Genomic DNA, 19,307 nt, shown 5'->3' on the forward strand with positions numbered 1-19,307 from the left:
TTTTTACATCATTTCGTTGGACTTCAACGTTGAAAACTTCAACGACATCGTGAAATACATTAGTTCTCAAGAAAAAGACTGCGTTTATATATGAAAATGTGTATGAAAATAAAAGAGTACTTCTCAATTTGTTTGTAAATTTATTGTATTGATAGTCATTCTGACATTATCTTCTTAGCAAAAAAAGTCGCAGCATCTCTAACGACGGTCTCAAAAGAGGCGAGTGTCACGCCTTATTTTAGTAATTACTCCTGTATCGTAAGTCACCGTCGATAAATTTTAAGCCGGATAAAAGATTGTAAATATTTCATCTCTCTACTGTTCAAATTTTCTTCCATAACGGAGATACGGGGAAAAATGTAGAGCTACTCCGTGATTTCTCATAAGAGGCCATGCTATAACGCGGCTTGTCAAGGCAGCAAAGAAATTCACAGATATTACAACCCACCGCGGACTTGAAAAATTTGTACGAATGACTTCCGCATCACAATTTAACGTTTTGTAAAGTTTCACATTTTTCTGTCCATTAATACTATTTCCTGCTCAACTTCCTTAAGGAGTTTCTGAAGGATAATCCCGTTGGTAGAGCGTAGAGTATTCATGAAAGCCACGATGGCCAACAATATATGCATCGCCGATGTCATGTCTTGGACGCCTTGCAACACCTACTACCGAGCCTGCTTCCCTGGAGAGTTTACCAGCCCTCCAGGTCACTTTCTCTTCTGATATGCTTCTATGTATTTATATACAGCACAGCATTTGACCAGTCTCTGTGAAAGTTTCGCTCTCAAATAGAATTTTCAAGCCGAGTCAAACGGTTCGCAGATCGCGCGCGCGAAGCAGGAAAGCATAGAAATGAAAAGAAAGCAAGCTGCGTTGAGGCAAGAGACCATACACGACAGTTCTACGCATTATGCGCGTGGTTATGCTCGAGGGTTGCGCGGCTACTCGGTATCGAGCATCAATCCGTCTAAAGATTTCTACCAAACGTTTCCATAATTTGATAACTTCAACATTAGTACTGTCTTTTACACGTTTATAGATATATAAGAGAAAAGAGAGAGAGAGAGAAAGTTGAAGAGGGAGAGCGGTAAGGAGCGCAACCCGCGAGGACCGTCTCAGTGTTAACAGAGTACTCGTAAGTTCTAGACAGGCAAAGCTCTCGAGGTCCAAGTGGCGAGCAGTGGAGTTTCACCGGAGTCGCAGCCGCCTTCAGACGATAGTGAACCACCGGCTTGCAGTTCAAAGCTCGCCTGGAGTGAGGCCACTCAACTTTTTCACCGTTACCGCATCATATGCTAGTTACGTTGTTGCCATCTCTTCGGTCCAGCTTTTTCTCTTTTAATCTCTTTTTTCCCGTTTTTTTTCCACCGTACCCTCTTTCAAGTGTTTGTTCGTAGTTCCTGAAGAGCTGCCGCGAATTGTTGTGGCTTACCGTGCTGAGTGGGGCCTTGAATGGAATTCGTTAATTACATAAAAAGTCACGGTAATTATTCCCCCAGAACGTTGGCCCTCGTATGTCCGTGTGATTGCTCCGTGACGCAGGTCAAGCTTGCAAAGGTTTTTCGGAAAAACCTGATACCCCTGCAATCGATTTTGGGACATAGCGCTTTTTGATTTTTTAATATGAATTATTGCGAGAAATATATTTCAAAGGAAGAAGATCTAAAAAATCCTAAGTTCCGCCGATATTTGGGAAATTAACCATCTCCGGAATATCGAAACGTTTCAAAATATTTTTCACTTGCCACACAGTCAGTGTGTAAAAATGCGTTCAATTTCTCATTGCGGTGAATGCAGTTTTTTTAAAAAAAATTACTTCTTGTCTTCCTTATCTTAGTAATGAGAGCGCCGTCAGAAAAACAATCAAGATGTATAAAATGAAGTAATCACGATTGACGGAACTTTCCGAGATGGGAAAGACTGGTACTATCCGAAGCTCTTGCAGCGAAATTGACGAGTCGGGTTTCAGGTGGTAGACGTAGCTCCCGCGTCGTCTCCTATACATCTACATATATATAATTATCTATACAGAGATGGAATCAGTTCGAGCCAGGGATTTCTGGTTGGTGCTGGAATTGAGTACTCTCTCGTGGTTCTTCGCTTCTGCCTGTTTTCCGCAGCTCATTTCCCCAGTGCAAATATTCTTCTGTCTTCTTATGTGGGTACTCTAGAGAATTAGGTGGGAGCCCGCATGCATTTTTACAAGCCGCCCCAAGATATGGGAAGGAGAGAGAGGCAAAGAGAAAAGTTTACCGTTTCCGCATCACTTGCTCAACCTTTTGTCGGAGGCATATTCCCACGTTATTTATGGAGATATCTATCCGTACGAATTCTTGATCGGCTCGTCATTGTTGTTCTTCTTCCCTCGTGATTCGACGATTCGACTCTTCTGGTTCGTTGTTTTCACTATAACAGTGATATTGATTTATTCTGTTAGCAGCCAACAATCACGTTCACTAATTGACTCTGATATTATATGCTTGGCATCAAGCTGCTACCGTGCCGGCTAACTGAATTTCACCGTTCAACTTGTAAACTGTTTTTCATTCGTTCATACAAATGAAAATGGTCGCAATATTTGCCGTTAGATAACGCAACAATAAATCAAATGGGAAATACCGTTATCAGCGGTACATCAGTCGAAAATACGCATAAGCGTGCGAATGTGCTGTGTCACTCGAGACGTCTTTTCGTCCATGTTCATAAAGTCGTTTCTGAAGAACATATACAGCGTCGTTTCAATCGGGATATCGCGACACTTCGAAGTATAACATTGACTAAAGCGATAAAGGAATTTTAATAATCGCAATATTGCTGAACATATTTTCAAAATTATTGCTCAGTGAGATTTCTGCGCTTCATTGGTTGAAATGAAATAAACTTTGCGTCGTGTACTAACTTCTAAAAATGTAGAGGTTTACCTTGCTTTTTTCTCCGGGAATGAGGCTCGTTGAAGTTTTTATAAAAAGAGACATCAGTTGAATAACATTTGTTCACATGTTTAATTTGCTCTATAAATTCTTATCCAGTCATTTCTCATGAGTTTTTCGTCTCATTTATTATCCTTGTATCATAATTCATGCTCGTAAATATTGGAAATTATTTACGTGGAAAAAATAATATCTCGCGAATGTATTAAGCAAATAAATCTCTCAAAGCGCTTGTATATTTGAGTCCGCGGTATTAAAGTAAAATACAATTATATGACGCATCGCGTCACATTTTTTGGGAGTATTTTTTTTCCCTGAGGACACCTCTGACCGCGCTCTTGCGGTGTCATCGCTCGTTCCAGTTCATTATCTTTAGCCGATTCAAATCATTTCTAGAAGCCCAAAAATCGTGTTTATTCGTGATATTGAGAATATGGGAGACACGAGTATGGTAATATCGGAGAAAATAGATTTTCCCGACACTCGATGAATGCAGAATTCTACAAAATTTATTTTGGAACGATGAACTCAAGATTACGATCTGATTTGGCATGACGGGCAGTGGATTCGATCTTCGTTCGAATTAATACTGAATATTCGATCGAATGATATTTCCATCAAATCGTACATTTTCATTTTGAGTAAAAACCTATATTTTTCTTGAAAATTTTTATTTTCTGTTATAACAAGATTGAACTTTCGGTCATTACAATCCTGGAGGAATGAACGGCGTCGTATGAAGTGAGGTCAAATTTAAAAAGTATTATTACGTGCTCAAAATGTAAGATAGTTAATTCGGGCAAGGAGAAGAAAAAAAATGTAAAGAAAAATGTTTTATTTTTTTGACAAAATTTGTAATTCATCCAACTTGGCTGTACGTGTGTTTAAACGATTGAAAAAAAAAAATGTTTTTGTCACCATAATGTGTCTGCGTGAACCGATAGAATAGAAAAAGATAAAAAACGAGACAGCCTTTAGCTCACTTTGTCCCCCTTCCTGCTCGTCTTATTTATCAGTTTGATTTTTTTTCGTTCCCCTAAGTCTCTCTTTATTCTTTGACCTCATTATTTCTTGAATTTCGACGAGACTCTTGCCCTTAGTTTCAGGAATGTAGATGAGGGTGTAGACGACAAGGCAAAAATTGAGCGAACCGTAAAGCCAGAAGACGTATTGCTCGGAAGTTAGATCGATCATGGTCTGATAAGTTTTGCTCACGATGAAAGCAAAGATAGAGGAGCACAGATTGACTATACAGGTTGCGGTGCTTTTGACGTCGGGTGAAAACATTTCGCTCATCAACGTAGCAGGAACTGGTGTAACCCCGATACAAAGGGAGCATTGAAATGTCACAACAGCGATTATCGGTAAGCACTGGTTCAGAATATCCGAGTGATAATTCATCCCGAGCAATTGATAATCCAAACCGAGTAGAAGGTAAGACAATGTAATACCGAGGCACGAGGAGGCCAGCATTATCTTCCTTCCGCATTTGTCGTTTGCATACATGGAAGCCCAACCGAACACTATGCCGAGAAGACCTACGACGATAACGACGAGTGAAGGATCGACCACGGTTACGCCCGCCTTGCTCAGTATGATCTCCATATAAAACGACGTTGTCCAAAGGCCGCTCAGCTGAATGAAGATGAACACGATACTGACGAGAATCAGCGCTCTTCGATTATCCGGTGACAATAATTTGCCGATTTTTTGCCTTCCGCTCGCGCCGGTGGATTTTCGGTGGTGAATAAATTCCCGCAATGATTGTAATTCCGGTGCAACATCGACACCGCGATTGTACCATTCCAAGGATTTCTTGGCTTCTTCGTCGCGGTCTCGGAGTATGAGATAGTGCGGCGAGTCCGGCAATGCGGCAAAAAGCATGAGAAACGCGACGTTAGGAACCAGACTGATGCAGGAAAATATCCATATTGGCGTATAAGCCCCGACTACGTTGCCAAGTAAGACACCCAACGGCATTCCCTGAGTTATGAGCGATATCAAGGCGCCACGGATCTTCGGACTCGATATTTCCCCCATATAAAGAGGAAACGTACTGAAGTACATGCCGATTCCAAAACCACCGAGAATTCTCGATACGTGGATGAACCAGATGGAGCTAGGGACGAGGAACAATAGCCAGCCCAGAGCGTGAGGTATACCGGTGCAAAGAACCGCGACCTTCGTTCCACAATAATCGACCATCAAGGCTCCTGCCACGGCACCTCCTATTCTTCCGAAGCTAAGAATCGCTGCGATCCACGATGCCTCCTCCGCCGTTACTACCAGTCCCTCCGTCTCCGATCTCGTCAATTTCGCCAGATACGGAGATGTCCATCCACTGACCAAGCCCACGAGGATCGACAATAAAGAAACTGAAAATTTACAAGGTTTTCAGACCGTTACCCAATCATTCGCTGCTGCCCCCGTCGATTTTTCTTGAGTTTTTTTCTTTCCATTCGATACACGAACCTTCGACAGCGGCGAGCCATTGAGGCCACATCTTCGCGGTCCTCACTCCTTCCGAATGAACGAGCATTTGGGAATCAATTGATTCAATCACTTATTGCAGGGCACAAGTTTGGGGCTTTCGCCGGTAGAAAATGAGAGGCTTGGAGTCACGGTATTTCTGCCGTGGAACGTACCACCGCGACCGGTCAAATCGCCAACTCGTACATTTTGTTTTCACGGCCGCCACGTCACGCGTTTTCTCATCAATACACAAATGCGATAACCGCCCTGCGATCTTAAATCTGTCAGATTTGCGAACAACCAAAATTGTGTTGGAATTAGCGATCGATTATTTATTAACGGTCCGTTCGGAGGCACGCATCTCGTTGCGTTTCTCGCTATTTTATTTTGCAACAAAAATAAATGGCGTAGTCGCTGCAACGCTGATGTTCGACTGTGCGTTCGTCGAATCGTGAGCTCCCGTTGGCGTTCCATCTCACCGCTGATGTGTTTATTCATTCGTATACAATATAGCTCGTCGACTGAAAATCAAAGTGCGACGTTGGTAATTACTCGTTTGGATTAATGCTCCACCGTTTTTCCACCCCTTTCGTTAGGTAAACAGGTATGATTTACGGAGCGACTCGTACGGAAAGCACTCGGCGTGTTTGGATAGCTAGATAAAATGCGGAACGTTACGCATGCACGGTTGTCATGGGCAGACGAAAAATCGTACGCCTTGCAGGAAAAAAGTCATTTCAATTTCAAGTTTATCTTCGGTACAATGGAACATAAATTATCTGCGCGGTTTTGTCCGCGCGAGACAGCGACAAAGACTGCAATATTTTTATGAACCGCGCTGGATGTTACAATTTTTTTTATTACGATGATTATTAGAAGTTTCTTGTCGGCGTCTCGAACGAAGAGATTTGCAAGCTTTTTACAATTTGCCTGCGACTCTCAACGAACAATAACGAGCACGCCCGCGAACGACGCTCGTAGACGCTCTTATATGGCTGTAATAACTCGAAACGTTGTTTTATCGCGCAACAGCATTAGCCTACCGACGATAAAAGAAGAAAGAGTCAAATCCGGGAGAGAATTCTCATCGATCAAACATCGCAAGGGAGTCAAGAGAGGCATCGTTGTTGGCACACAATATAGGAAGGACCGATGAAATCCGTTCAATACGTATACGCTGTAAACCTGATGGTCAAGGCGTATCTTGTCCCCCGCGTGCGCTCATTCTTCATCGTCGTCTCCGTAATTGTGGCAGCCTGGAGGCATCATCCCCGATTATTTGAGCTCGGCGTACCCGAAAATCCAATATTTAACAACATCGAACCGCATTGGACGGCCATACTTACATCGCGACTTCGACGTCCCTCACACACTGCCATTTATAGGACTATCCAGTTGTTGATGCAGCGAGACACTCCTCACTTCACATTCGTTCGATCATCCGGATCAATTTATGGAACCAAGAACCATCATTTTTTTCATTGTTTCAATATCATGAATAATTTAAATCGGAATATTTGGAGACATAAAAGCTTAGTAGGCTGATCAAATATCCTGAGAAATCGACCAAGTATCGATAGTTGAAGCAACAAAGTGTTTTTTCGAGCCATTTTGTCAAGATACAATCAAAGATCTGTACATCTCAACTGCGTGGCTTGAGAACTGCCAATACTGAATAATTAATGGTTGAATAACCAAAATTCTGTTTTCAGTGCATCAATATTTCTCATTATAACGGTGCGAACATAAAAAAGAATCCCACATTATTCCCGGCTTGCATGCCGGCTCGATGAGACGAAGGAAATCTTGTTAGGCTTTACAAAAATAAGCAAACGAATCATCGAGTCATTCAAGCTTTTCGTTCCATTCCGTTCGCAAAAGAATAACGAGAATTATCACAAAGCGAATGGATTGTACATGCGGAGAGAAAGAAATTGACGATTGAATCGTGAAAGAAAAGATTTTATTGATTTTTGACACAAAGCCAGTTGATAGGAAGGGATTAATAATCAAATGGGAAAATCCTTAATTTTTGTACTACTCGCAGAGAACTTCGTTTTGTCCAGCATTGATCGAGCGTCGAATAGAAATTCAATGATTAATCCGTCCGAGCGCCTTCCCGGTCGGTCCATTTACGCCTCGGAGATTTTAATCTCTGTAAAACCTTTGAGCTCTTTTGCCGAGTAGTATCTTTTCCACGGGTGGACAATGAGCGTGGAAGAGAGGACGGAGAGCACGATGAATAAAGATCTCGCGAGCGATGTTGAAAAGCGGAAGCGTCGCGCTCAAGGTGCAAAGCAAGTAGCCTGCTCGATGTCCAATTCATGTCTGAGAGAATTCCCGAGATATCCAATCGACCTTCAGTCTTTTTCATCTTACACGGAATTTTCATTGAATTTGTACAGTAGTAGACGTTACCGGCTCAAAGGCTCTAACCTTTTCGAGCATCCCTCAAGATAGCGTGAATAAATTAAAATCAAAAGAGAATAAAAGAGTTCCGGATAAATCTAAAGTTTGAACAATCGCCGATTCGATAAAAATAATGACAAAGATTGTGTTCTCACGGACTAGCTAGCGATAGAGGAAATCTTTGCTACAGAGAAAGTGCAGAGAAAATAAGGCCTGTTTTATCCACAGCAAGGGAGGAGATGCGCTTCGGTACGAACAATCTGTTCGTAAAGCTTAAAGAGCATGGCTCAGTCGGTACATCTCGACATCGAGAGAGTGTGATAGCTGCTAATTTAAAAGTAAGCTTCTCCGACACCGTTCGACAGTTGCGAAGGAGCTCGGTCAGCGGTGTCGAAGAATTTCAAATGGAAAATTTCGAGGTGAGGTCGAGCGAGACTGGACCCAGCTTCTCGAGGTGTCGTACGACACGCACTTTGAAAGCGACGTATATAATTAGGACAGGATTATAAATATAGGGTGGCCGAACCGCTAGACGCTAACAGGGCCATGAAATTCCGCGTACGGGCGATTTTTCGGGCATTTCTTTCTTTCATGACCGATCGATTTTCCTCCGTGGGCTACGGATGCGGGTTTGCATTCGACAGTTATATTTTTCATTTGTAATTAATGAAAAATTCATCAATGTCAAAATTCGAGGGCGATTTCGTACGGCTTCGCAGAATTGGAATGTCCCACTTTTGAGACACGACGTAGAACTTTGAATTTCATACATGGAGGCTGAGTGCCGCGAAGGCCAAGTTCGTGAATGGCATAAACTCTCTGGAGAAGCGAGGGAGTCGAATTTCCGGTCTACCGGGACAAGTACGGACGTCAGAGTTCACCGGTTGACGGAAATTGATCAACATCTGACTCTTTCTCGCTTTTTTTCTCATTCCAATTTATATTTTATGTTTTGTCTATATACCTCATCTCAGTAGAGAAAAGTTCAATTATTCGGAAGATAAAATTGAAGTTCAGGGCTAACTCATCGACGATTCTGGCTGAGGAGCCTACTTTTTCCGTCCAACAGATGCGCGGCGGCCAGAAATCTCTATGGGGTACGGGACAGTCAACACCCAAGTGCAAATACATTACTTGAAAAAAGGAAGAAATTATTAATGAAAACTGATCGGTTCCTTTTCCACAAATCGCCCAAGATCGGTCACTTTCCAAAAAAAGTTTACTCCGTAATAAGGGCGTAAATGTTTGTCGACGGTCACTACTTTTTACCGAGACCACCGAGGCATTGGGATTTTTCATTTGTCTAAAGGAAGATGAAAATATTTTAATGCGAGTCAGGGAATGAGCAACAGAGAGAAAGAGAGCGTGGAAGGAGTAGGCGGAAGAGCGAGAGGATTCGTAATGCCCGGAGGCGATGGTGGTTCCAGCGATGTACTTGTATAATGTATGACAGAGGATGGCGGGGAGAGGGTAGGGGGGTGTCTCGATGGAGGGAGCAGCGTCATGTGCTGCCGGTGCTGCTGCGGGGGTCAGGGATGCTGCTGCTGCTGCTGCTGCTGCTGCCGGTGGCTCGTGAGGGTGAAAAGGGGTTAGCGACGTCGACAGTCAGCGAGTTCGAGCCGCCCAGTGCGGTTGTTACGTTTATCTGCTTCTCCCGCTCCCGCTTCTCCTCCATAAATTTCTATCAAATAGTGTGTCTTTTTTGTGTACATATTTTTGTGTTATTACATTTGACCGGTCATCGGATCGTGCTAAATACTTTAGCGCGCGTGCACGAGTCACGACGAACGGTTTTGTGCGACACTGTCAAGAGGAGAAACTGAACTCTGATGGAACTAATTCGAAAAAGGGGGAATAAAAGAAGAGTGGGGCGATGGGGGGTGGGGGGAGAGAGAGATATACGGAGAACGCAGATCCACAGAGACGTGTTTTCCGCGGCTAAATGAGCAGGCCATAATGACGAGGCCGATGGAATCTTCTTCTCTTTCATAATGAGCATTAGTTTTCATTTTATAAGTTAATAATAATGACGAGTACGTTTTTGAAGAGTGGAAAAAAAAGCAATAGCCGTTGCAGCCTCCGCACTATCTGGGTGCACTCAATACCGTGTTCGCGAATTCTATCATTATGTTTGTACGCGTTAGAATTTATGATAGACTTGCGAATCGGTGAGAATAAATTATCGGCAGAAGCAAATTGAAGGGAAAAAGATTTTTTTGTTGACTTTTTATGTACGAGGGTTGTTAATATTACGTGCGGGATATATGAAGGCGTGCGCCGCATGTGTTGACGTCGCGTATCAATTTTCGCATGCTTCCTATCGATAATGCTTTGAAAATAGCTCGACTGACGAGCCGAGGAAAAAACGTTGTTCAAAGTTTCAAATTCGGTCCTTGTCTTACTCTATAGAATTTTTTCGAAAGATTCTGGAATTAGGGAAGTACTGAAAACGGCTCAGTTCTTTCCACAACAATATTCTTCACAATTTGCTTATAATTTTTGTCTTTTCGTATTAAATATCGGATGTGAGGGCATCCGTATAAATCGAGAGTCAAATTTATTCATCGGTTATTTCGTTCATCGTGGATTATTTCATGATACAAATTCATCGTATAAAATATAAGTGCGTTTTCGCTAAATGAATAGTTGCAATACGCACATGGCTCTTGCTCCCCCGCCTGGTGTACTGCGTACAAATAGTACGAGTTATTGCAATAATAATCGGTACGTATTCGTGACGTTGAAATAAGAACGGGATGCGGAGTGTGGAACGTTGACGGTGACTGAACAACTCGGTTGTTTCGGATGTGTGGCCAGAGGTGCGAACACCCCATGGAATCTCATTGGTTTACAAATTGGTTTGACGTCGAGTACGCGGATCCAGTAAAATGATTTTCCAGCGTCGAAAGAACCTCGCGAGCTCGAGGCTGCTGCTGCCTACCGCTGAAACTGACACCGGATAATTTACGTCTCGAGGGATCATGCTACCCTGTCGCACCAATGCTATCGAACACGACGAAATTTGGGGATATACTTATTATAACGATCGGCAGTTATGTACGCCCACGTTTACGCCGACAACGGCATGTGCTGTTATTTACCGACGGTTCTATATCTTGAAAAATATCGTAAGTTTCATTTGTAACGTAAATTCTGACCTAACCGATTTAAAGGCTTTTCAACCTGTAAGCGGTCTCGAAACTGTAACTGTGAACGAGGAACTATTTGCCTTCTGCTTGCGAGATTGAATCATCGCATAGGGACCTAGTTTTTGGGTCGAAATTAAATCGAATTTATTCGTGATGGAAAAAACTTTGCAACGATGATTTATGATGAAAGTAAATGGGATGGAAGTTATACGAGTGGTCGGCCCCTCGTACGAGGGGGACGAGTGTGAAACATCGTCTTTCGGCTCTTTTACTCTTCCTAGACATATACGAGGCATGACCAGAGGCTGACTTCTGGGATACAACCGAAGGCTGGCACCAGAATTCGAATTTTTATTTAATATTCTTAGTCCGTGTGTGCGTGTATGCGCGCGCAAGCGCGCGCGTTTACGTGGGTGGTGGAAAAAACGACAAAAAACATCGAGGATCGACTTCGAGCTGGAACCCTGATTCGATACTTTTATAGCGCTATATTGATGACCGTCGGGTCGTCCGAGTATAGAAATTTAACCGACATCATTGAAAGATTGTTTTCCGATAGCGCATCGGAATCGAGTCGCAATATAATTGTTCCTTCCTTTTCTTCTTCTGCAAGACATCAAATTGCTCTTTCGTGGAGCAACATGTTTTGTCGGCGATTCCGGCGATGAGAATGACGAAAATGAAGTTAAAGTCTGAAGGGCCATATGTAAGCCACGAAGCTTCGCACACATATTATGCGATGCTCGTTAGGACTCGTTGAATTATTTATAAGACCTTCTGGAGACAGTTGCATTGATGCCAATTCTCCTTTAGCCTTTATCAACGTTAAACCCCGACTTTGGCATATGCTCTCGGGAGATGAATCGAAGTTTTGGTATATCATTAACGTATATCGTACGTAGATTTCTTGAGATTATCTGTGCATAGTATCTTTGTTGGTTCTGATCAACGAGTTGGTACCGAAATGCACATACGAGTATCCACGTCGAGATCGTGCCAATCTCTCTTCACTCATATTTTATGACCTGACGCATCATTATTGCTGAACCCCGATAATATTATTTTCTCTCTCTCTCTCTCTCTCTCTCTCTCTCTCTCTCTCTCTCTCTCTCTCTCTCTCTCTCTCTCTGGCTCGTGACATCTTCGTTAATTCTCATTAATCGCACATACATCTGTATCTTATTATTTTTTCCTTTGCGCAATTGGTTGTTACTTAAACTTCTCCGCTACGGTTACTTGGTCCAGTGCCTTAGCATTGTCTCTTCTTTCGCTAGATGGATTAAGGAGGGTGGCCAGCGACGATACAATGTTGCCATGCTAAACCATGTTAAATACATTAAAAATTTCAAAATGATAAGAATTTAATAAAATTTAGTGAACATATTCTTTAGTGCCAAATTTGACAATACAAATTTTTTAAGATTTTTCTTCTGTACAGTTATCGAGTAATTAATCACTAAAGTTCACGTGTATAAGCATTGCATTTCCATACATTCCGGGCATAAGAAATCTGCTTTAATGCGTAATTACTCGATAACTAAGCAGAAGAAAATTTTGAAAAAAATTGTGTCTTCGCACTTGATGTTGAAGAACCTTATCACCAAATTTGATCAATTTCATATCATTTTGACGAACGTAGCAACCCCCTCCTTAAGGCTGTCGAAAGTTACTTGATCAATACTATTAATACTATTAATATTAATTAGTCATAAGTATCCTTATTCTACTCTTCTATTGGACAACGCTTGTCCAACTCACTCTTTTCTCTTTTCATAAGTTGCTACGTATATTCTCTTTGTCTTACATTATCTGTAATTTCTTTGCTATGTGCCCCAAAACTCTGCTAGGGCATAAATATATCCAATCAATAAATCAATATATCACGACGCTGAAGTTTGCAACGTTGGAGTCCAACGAAACGAAGGAAAAAAATATTTGTAATTAACCAATTTTTTATTTCACGAAGTATTGAGGCAGGTTGAAAAACTGCGAATTGCAAATTCGGCAGGAAACGAAATTTGAGAATTATTGGAATTATTTGAGGCTTTTTTTACATCATTTAGTTGGACTCCAGCGTCATAATATCTCTCTTTCTCTCTGCGCCATTATTTTTGCGTTCATTTACATTATCCATTTTGCCGTTATTTTATTAGTTTATTTTTGCTAGTACGTTCGTTTTAAGCTATGTTTTAAAATACTTATATTTTTTTCTTCTCATTGTTATATTTTTATTTTTAAATTTCGTTTGTCCCATGGGTCTCCCTGGGCATAAATAAAATGAATCTCTTTCTCTGTTTCTGGTACTCGCTCCGCTCGAGCATCGTTTCCGACAAAGCTGATGAAAAATAACCGTGAACAGTCACGCAATTTAGGCGTCGCTTAAGTTTGACTTTCCATCACCGAGGAGCTTCCATTTAACTTTTTATCATACGCCACCGCATCACTGTCAGAGATCAACATAATTCACCCTTCGATACATAGGGATGCTCCCCCAACTTTTTCGTTGCTATTATCGAATGAGGAAATCTCCGGAGGAGCATTGGGAGCTTTGCAAATAAAATTGCTCGCAAAGTATAGGGCCAATTCCCACCAAAGCAACTTTCATTGCGGAACATTTGAGAGGCTTTCTTCCGGTCAAAACACAACGATCAAAACCAACGAATGCGAATTGTTATTTTTTTCAACCAACTACCATGGCATACCTTTCAAAGTGTGCTATATGTTGGCTTGATAGTATGCGTACGACGAACGAGAGCGAGCGGAGGAATTAAGGGACAAGGACAAAGAAGATCCGTTACGCGAAGCGGTACCTAAACTCTGGAAACGCGTGCTGTGCATCCCTTTGTGGAATCGCTTCGAGGGTGGAAGTGAAGCGAAGCTTCTCGGCAATGCTCAATGCTTTCAATTGAAGAATATTCAGGGGCAGCGTTTTTCTGAACCCCTGTGACGTGATTCAGAGCAACAATGGAGAGTGAGGCAAACGCGTTCCAAGTTCCAAGTAATTACTAGTCTCGCGTATTTCAAGTCAAGTCTCATTGAAACACATTGTTATTTTCATTTTCGAAATAAAACACGTGACACGTGGAAGTTGAATAACTACGAATTGAAAATGAGGGAGAAAAATTGTAGAATTACAAATTGCTTTTTTTTTTCGTTCGTTTCTTTGGAAACTTCAGCGTCATAAGTTTCATTCTCCTCGTACACACTTGATGTCTTAAAAAGAAATTTGCCGTATGATGTTTCGAGGCTGCTAGAGCTCTCGGTGAAGACGTTTGAATTCTGGCCAAGATGCCAAGTTCCGACCTTCCCCGCTCCCGTTCTTTGGCAAACGAGTTTTTGCCTCGAGAATCTGGCGCGTCACTTTCAAAGTTTCGACCTTTGCGTTTTTTATTTGTCTATCTCTTTACCGGTCCAATAAAATTGTTTGAACGATTAACGAAGAACTGCAGCAAGAAATTTGCAATCTATTTGCGCTTTTATTCCTCAAGCATAGCGTCATATCGTGCGGGAAAAACTCGTGTCAACGATTCGAATTCAGTGTAACTCCATTGTGTCACGAAGACGAAAAATTAAGACGGTGAGAATGGAGTAATTGATGATTTACGTGGCAAAACTTTAAACCGTACGGGCTTAGAATTGGATTGGCTAAACGCCCAGCTGGCGGGGTTGAAAATGGATTTTAGTCATTGGCTTCTCCAACGTAAAACGCACGTTTGACTCGTAAGAGGGAGTTTCTATTTTCCTTCCCTTGGTAAATTGCTTCTATTCCATGGAATCAATAAAAATATCGATAAGACCCGATGAATTGAATTGTAACTGAATAAAAACTGCAACATTCATGTCCCCAAGTTTTTCTCAATTCATTCGCTTTTTCCCTACTATTTCCGGCTTACTTTCACTCGACTGCATTCATTCATTCCGATGTGAATTCCCATGGGAACATGTCGACAGTGAATTAGTTTTTTATTCCTCCACACTAAAAAGTGTTTTCTGTTCCCTCTTATCGAAGGAGTCTCGTCGAATCAACTTCTTTCAGAAAAAATAAAAATTAAAAAAAAAAAAAAATAAAGCCCATCTGTATTTTTCGTGCACTTTTTATATGATTAATACCGGCAACAAGGCTGCGGAATTTCTAATATCTGTGTGCTGACCTCGTTCTCGTGCACGTTCGAGCCCGCGATATACGTGCTTGAGTTTCGATAATTTTGTTTCGCTAAACGTATTTTCTTGCCCTCGAGAATACACATACACGGCTACGTGGCGTTTTTTGAGGCTATTAGCAGAAACGAGGCCCTTAATGAATGCGAAAGTAAATTGTCTTCGGGGCACCTCGCATATAGCTCGTACTAAGTTAAGAGACGAGAGAGAAAGAGGGAGAGAGCTTATGTCTACCGGAAATAGTTGAGAGCGGATTCGGCCCTTGGTCCACGCATTGAGGACGGGAATCGTAGATGTAAGTAACCCTGGTCGGATGTCTGTCGAGTTTGCGCGCTGGTTGAAAAAAGCACGCGTCCGTAAGCCCGAATAAGAGCGCGGCGGGGAAGAGTGCGGTGGATCAAGTCACCGTAAGCGAAGCTTACCGAGCAATGAAACGTGGAAAGTAGAATTAAAAAAGGAAAGATGGGAGAGCGAGGGAGTTGTCGCGCTGGGCGGGAGATAGCATGCAGCAGGGATAGAGAAATGAACACGAAATGGGCAGAAAGAGAGCGAAGAGTGTGAGGGTAAAATGGTGAGACGGAGCCGTGAAATGACACTAGCTGTTTCTATACGGCGAAGATAGAAGGGGGCGCCGGAGAGTGGTGAAAGAACCGCTTGGGAAAAAAGTTTCTTGGCCTGTGCGCGTATATGAGAATCGGATGGAGGCCGATAGGAACGATGCACAGAATGACGAGATAGTGAATACGACGGAGAGTCTGGTAGGATAGAAAAGAGGAGAAAAAAGTGCGAGGGAAGCCATTTTCCTGACGTAGCATGCCACATGGGTAGCTGGATCCGCGTTGTTACGAAACCGATGCAATCGCCATTATTTGTTCAGAAGGTGCTCCCACGCGAAAGACATTCTCGCGTCGTTCTCTTTAGCTTCCTAGCTCGCGCAGCTACGTTTATCGCTCTTTCTCTCTCTCTCTCTCTCTAAAAACTTATTCACCGACCCATCGCTGTGCGATAGCTGCATCTTATTCTTCCCATCGTGGCTCAACGTACTTACGACGGTATCACGCTGAAAATACATATATTTATTATTTTCATTCCTATAACGCAGCTAAAGCGAAAATGGGAGAACAATTTAAAATGAACAACGCAGCCCCATTCGCTCTATGTAATGGCGAATGACTTCTTTCGTCTTCGATTCTCCCATTCGTTTTTTTTATTCTTCATCATTTCCGTTTTATTCCAGAAACTTTTGCTTAAATCTCCTCGAAAGCATCTTTGCACTTGGATTTGAATCTACTTGAGAGTATCTTTGTACTTTTGGAAATGTTGTTTCGAGCGAACTGCAAGATATGAAGCCTTGCGTGACTGGATATACACGTAGATAGATTCCTTTTGGAGTTCTTACATAACTCTTCTTCACCATAATCGACATTGAATTCGAATTTTTGTTGATTTTGTCATCGATCTTCGCAACATCGTTGCTGCCATTGTCCTATACGTCGACGAATGTCGGTGAATAATTCGTTGATACGTTGATGCACGATTCATCCTTTATCTCTCTTGTAATCCCCCTCTTCTACGTAGCGATAATTACAGCTCTATACGGTTGGGCATTGGCCACCGCACGGACGATTCTTTCATAAAATTAGCTAAAGGTCAATGACGCTGCAACGTTGGAGTTCAACGAAATGATCTAAAAAAGCCTCCAATAATTCCAGTAATTCTCCAATCTCGTTCCCTGCCGAATTTGCAATTCGTAGTTTTTTAACCCGCACCGATACCCCATGAAATAAAAAATCAGTGAATTACAAATGTTATTTTCGTTCATTTTGTTAGACTCCGATGTTGTAAACTTCGGTGTCACTTAAAGTCAAGATTCTCTTGCTTTCCTAACCATCATAATTTTCGGTCATCCACGAATTTGGCAACGAATACTCGGCGAGTGGAAAATAGCCATTCTGAAATGTGAAGGGAGACGGTTGTACGGTAGAATATCTGGAGAATTATATGAATAATAAATTACGTATTTATGAACTTGTTTACTCATAACGTTTCCGCTGCGGTTGAGATGTGGAGTAAAACTGATTCGCCTGTGAATTTCCTCGGTGGAGAAATGCAATTTAAAAAATTGCAAAGTAACTTTAGAACGAGCTTTACCTAGCCAGCCGCACATTTTGTACGCAGTCGCGCGATAGTTTCGGACTCTCACTCCCATCTGATCGTGTATGCCAATTCGACCCCGAGCGCCTCTGTCGTAATATATAATCAACTAGAAAAGTAACTCGGACTCTTTTGCCGCTGCAGCGTCTATGTCAAATGTCTCTTTCTCTCTAGTTTCGTGTATTTTTTTTTATTTTCATTAGCAAGTAAAGTCCTCTGAACGGATTTCGTGGAGCTTTCTTGTCTCCACCGATCCATCGGTAAGAGACCGCGGTGAACAAATTATGATTTTCTTTCTGAATTGAGAAAACCTGATTCTTCGCGAGTACTTCGAGTACTCGAAGGTTTCAGCTCTCTTTCGCTCTGTTCACTGGAGGGGAATTCGATAAAGTCCCAGCGCTCTTCGCCAGACACGTACAACGAAGGCTGAGCAGTCTTTCGTCCCATTGCCATTCAAGACATTTTTTTACCTCTTTATCCACGGTAACCGTCTTCCAACCGACTATTGGAAATTACAGGGCAATCGAATTTTCTTTCACTCTGTGCAATATTATTCAATTGCTACGTATAATCTATTTAAGGAAACATCTTGATCAAAATAAGCAATCGTGTCGTTGTTGTGTTTGCAGAAGCTCATAGGGCTCTCGAATTACTGGAGGACTACCATGCGAAACTTACAAGGCCCCAGGACAAGCAGCTTCGACTAGCCATCGAGAGGGTCATTAGAATCTTCAAGAGCAGACTTTTCCAGGCACTCCTAGGTAAGCTCCATTCCCTCAAGACCAAACATGCTTTTTTAATGGTGTTCGACATCGATTGAAGATTTCATTAGTTAATGCATCCGAAAACTAGGAATACATAAAAAAAAAGTTTTTCGTGCCAACAATTGAAATGAAGAAAATCAACTATTTGATCAGGCAGAATTTACTAAATCAATTATACATCAATTATACTGAACTTTCTTTCGAGGTAGACAATTGATTTGGTTCGTCATCGATAAGACTTAAAAAAAAAATTCGACTATCAAAATTTCAACAAATGTTTGGTTGTATTGAGCTGACCAGTATGATTCGATTTACAAAATATTTATCATTCTCAACAAAACCGTTTAGATATCCCAGTACTTTTGGTATTCAAATGCATATATCATAAAAGTATTTATGAATTAAGTAGAAATAAACAAATGTTTCGAGTTCTTCGAAAAAAAAATTTGGTTTCACTCGTTATTCCTTATTTATCGTATAAGCGAATGTTAGTTAGATCAAGCAGCAAAATACTAAAGACATTTAGTCGTTACAACGATTTTTTTCTCAATGTAAGGGTATACAAAGATCTCCGAACCCACTGACGAACCTTTGGGCTGAATTAAGGTCATTCGAGTGCGTCTTTTGCCTCGAAAAATCCGTCGAAAATGGAGTTTTCGCCTTCGACATAGAAACGATTAGACGCGTGCCGCCTCCCGATAACACACTCGCGCGACAACGGACCTTTCGGCTCGCCTTTCGGAATAATACGTCAAGCAATATTGTTATGCTGTTGCGTTGCACATAGATTCATAGTATAGATCCCTGTAAGGAATTTACCTCGAAGCATGGAGAATACATCAGCACGATGACAGCTTCGTACATAACGTTGCAAAGATATTGGATGTGTAGTACGTATAATACATACGCTCGAAACCAAAACGGAATCGCTTCCGGCCACCTTACGGACGGGTCCGACCTCAGCGAATATTCCGATATATTTTTACAATGAATTTCCATCCCGCTTCGATTTAAGGCATCTATTTTAACGAACCCCTGATCTTTAAATTTCGTGTCATCTCGAAAAAAAAAAGCGGAGAAAAATACAACCAAAATTATGAATTTTTGATGAATTATTAACGTTTCGAAACGGATCAACGTTCCTCGTGTATCGTTCATGTGTTGTTTTTTTTTTTTCGAATTTCTATTTTTCATACTACCAATTTCTGATACCGAATTCGACGATGTACCGTTTCTCGAATGGTCGTCTCCGTCCCCGACGATAAAAC

The 19,307-nt window shown here is 41.7% G+C and overlaps 2 protein-coding genes across 6 annotated transcripts in view; one reads left to right on the plus strand and one right to left on the minus strand.

Annotated features, from left to right (window-relative positions):
* dlg1 (discs large 1) overlaps window positions 1-19,307 on the plus strand; it is a 284,731-nt gene that overhangs the window by 20,379 nt on the left and 245,045 nt on the right. For 4 of the 5 annotated variants that reach the window (XM_043416416.1, XM_043416419.1, XM_043416413.1 and 1 more), the window contains one exon: window positions 17,905-18,036. In XM_043416416.1, coding sequence (XP_043272351.1) covers window positions 17,905-18,036 — 132 coding nt within the window. Of the gene's footprint in view, window positions 1-10,681; window positions 10,943-17,904; window positions 18,037-19,307 lie in introns of those variants that run through there. The other variant, XM_043416418.1, reaches the window with a different exon arrangement.
* Window positions 3,092-5,824, minus strand: LOC122409126 (facilitated trehalose transporter Tret1-like). Its single transcript, XM_043416429.1, has 2 exons — window positions 5,406-5,824; window positions 3,092-5,308 (listed from the first exon to the last, which is right to left on the minus strand). Exons 1-2 carry the CDS (start codon window positions 5,470-5,472, stop codon window positions 3,939-3,941), a joined length of 1,437 nt encoding a protein of 478 aa, XP_043272364.1. The 5' UTR covers window positions 5,473-5,824; the 3' UTR covers window positions 3,092-3,938.

This window comes from Venturia canescens, chromosome 4 (assembly GCF_019457755.1).
Source record: "Venturia canescens isolate UGA chromosome 4, ASM1945775v1, whole genome shotgun sequence".
NCBI classification, from domain to species: Eukaryota; Metazoa; Arthropoda; class Insecta; order Hymenoptera; family Ichneumonidae; genus Venturia; species Venturia canescens.

What these genes read in the sequence shown, in the direction of transcription:
- LOC122409126 (XM_043416429.1), bottom strand. Translation starts at nt 5,472, where the DNA reads ATGCTCGTTCATTCGGAAGGAGTGAGGACCGCGAAGATGTGGCCTCAA. An exon ending in ATGGCTCGCCGCTGTCGAAG is followed by an intron (nt 5,309 to 5,405) that starts GTTCGTGTATCG and finishes GTAAATTTTCAG; the next exon opens with TTTCTTTATTGTCGATCCTC.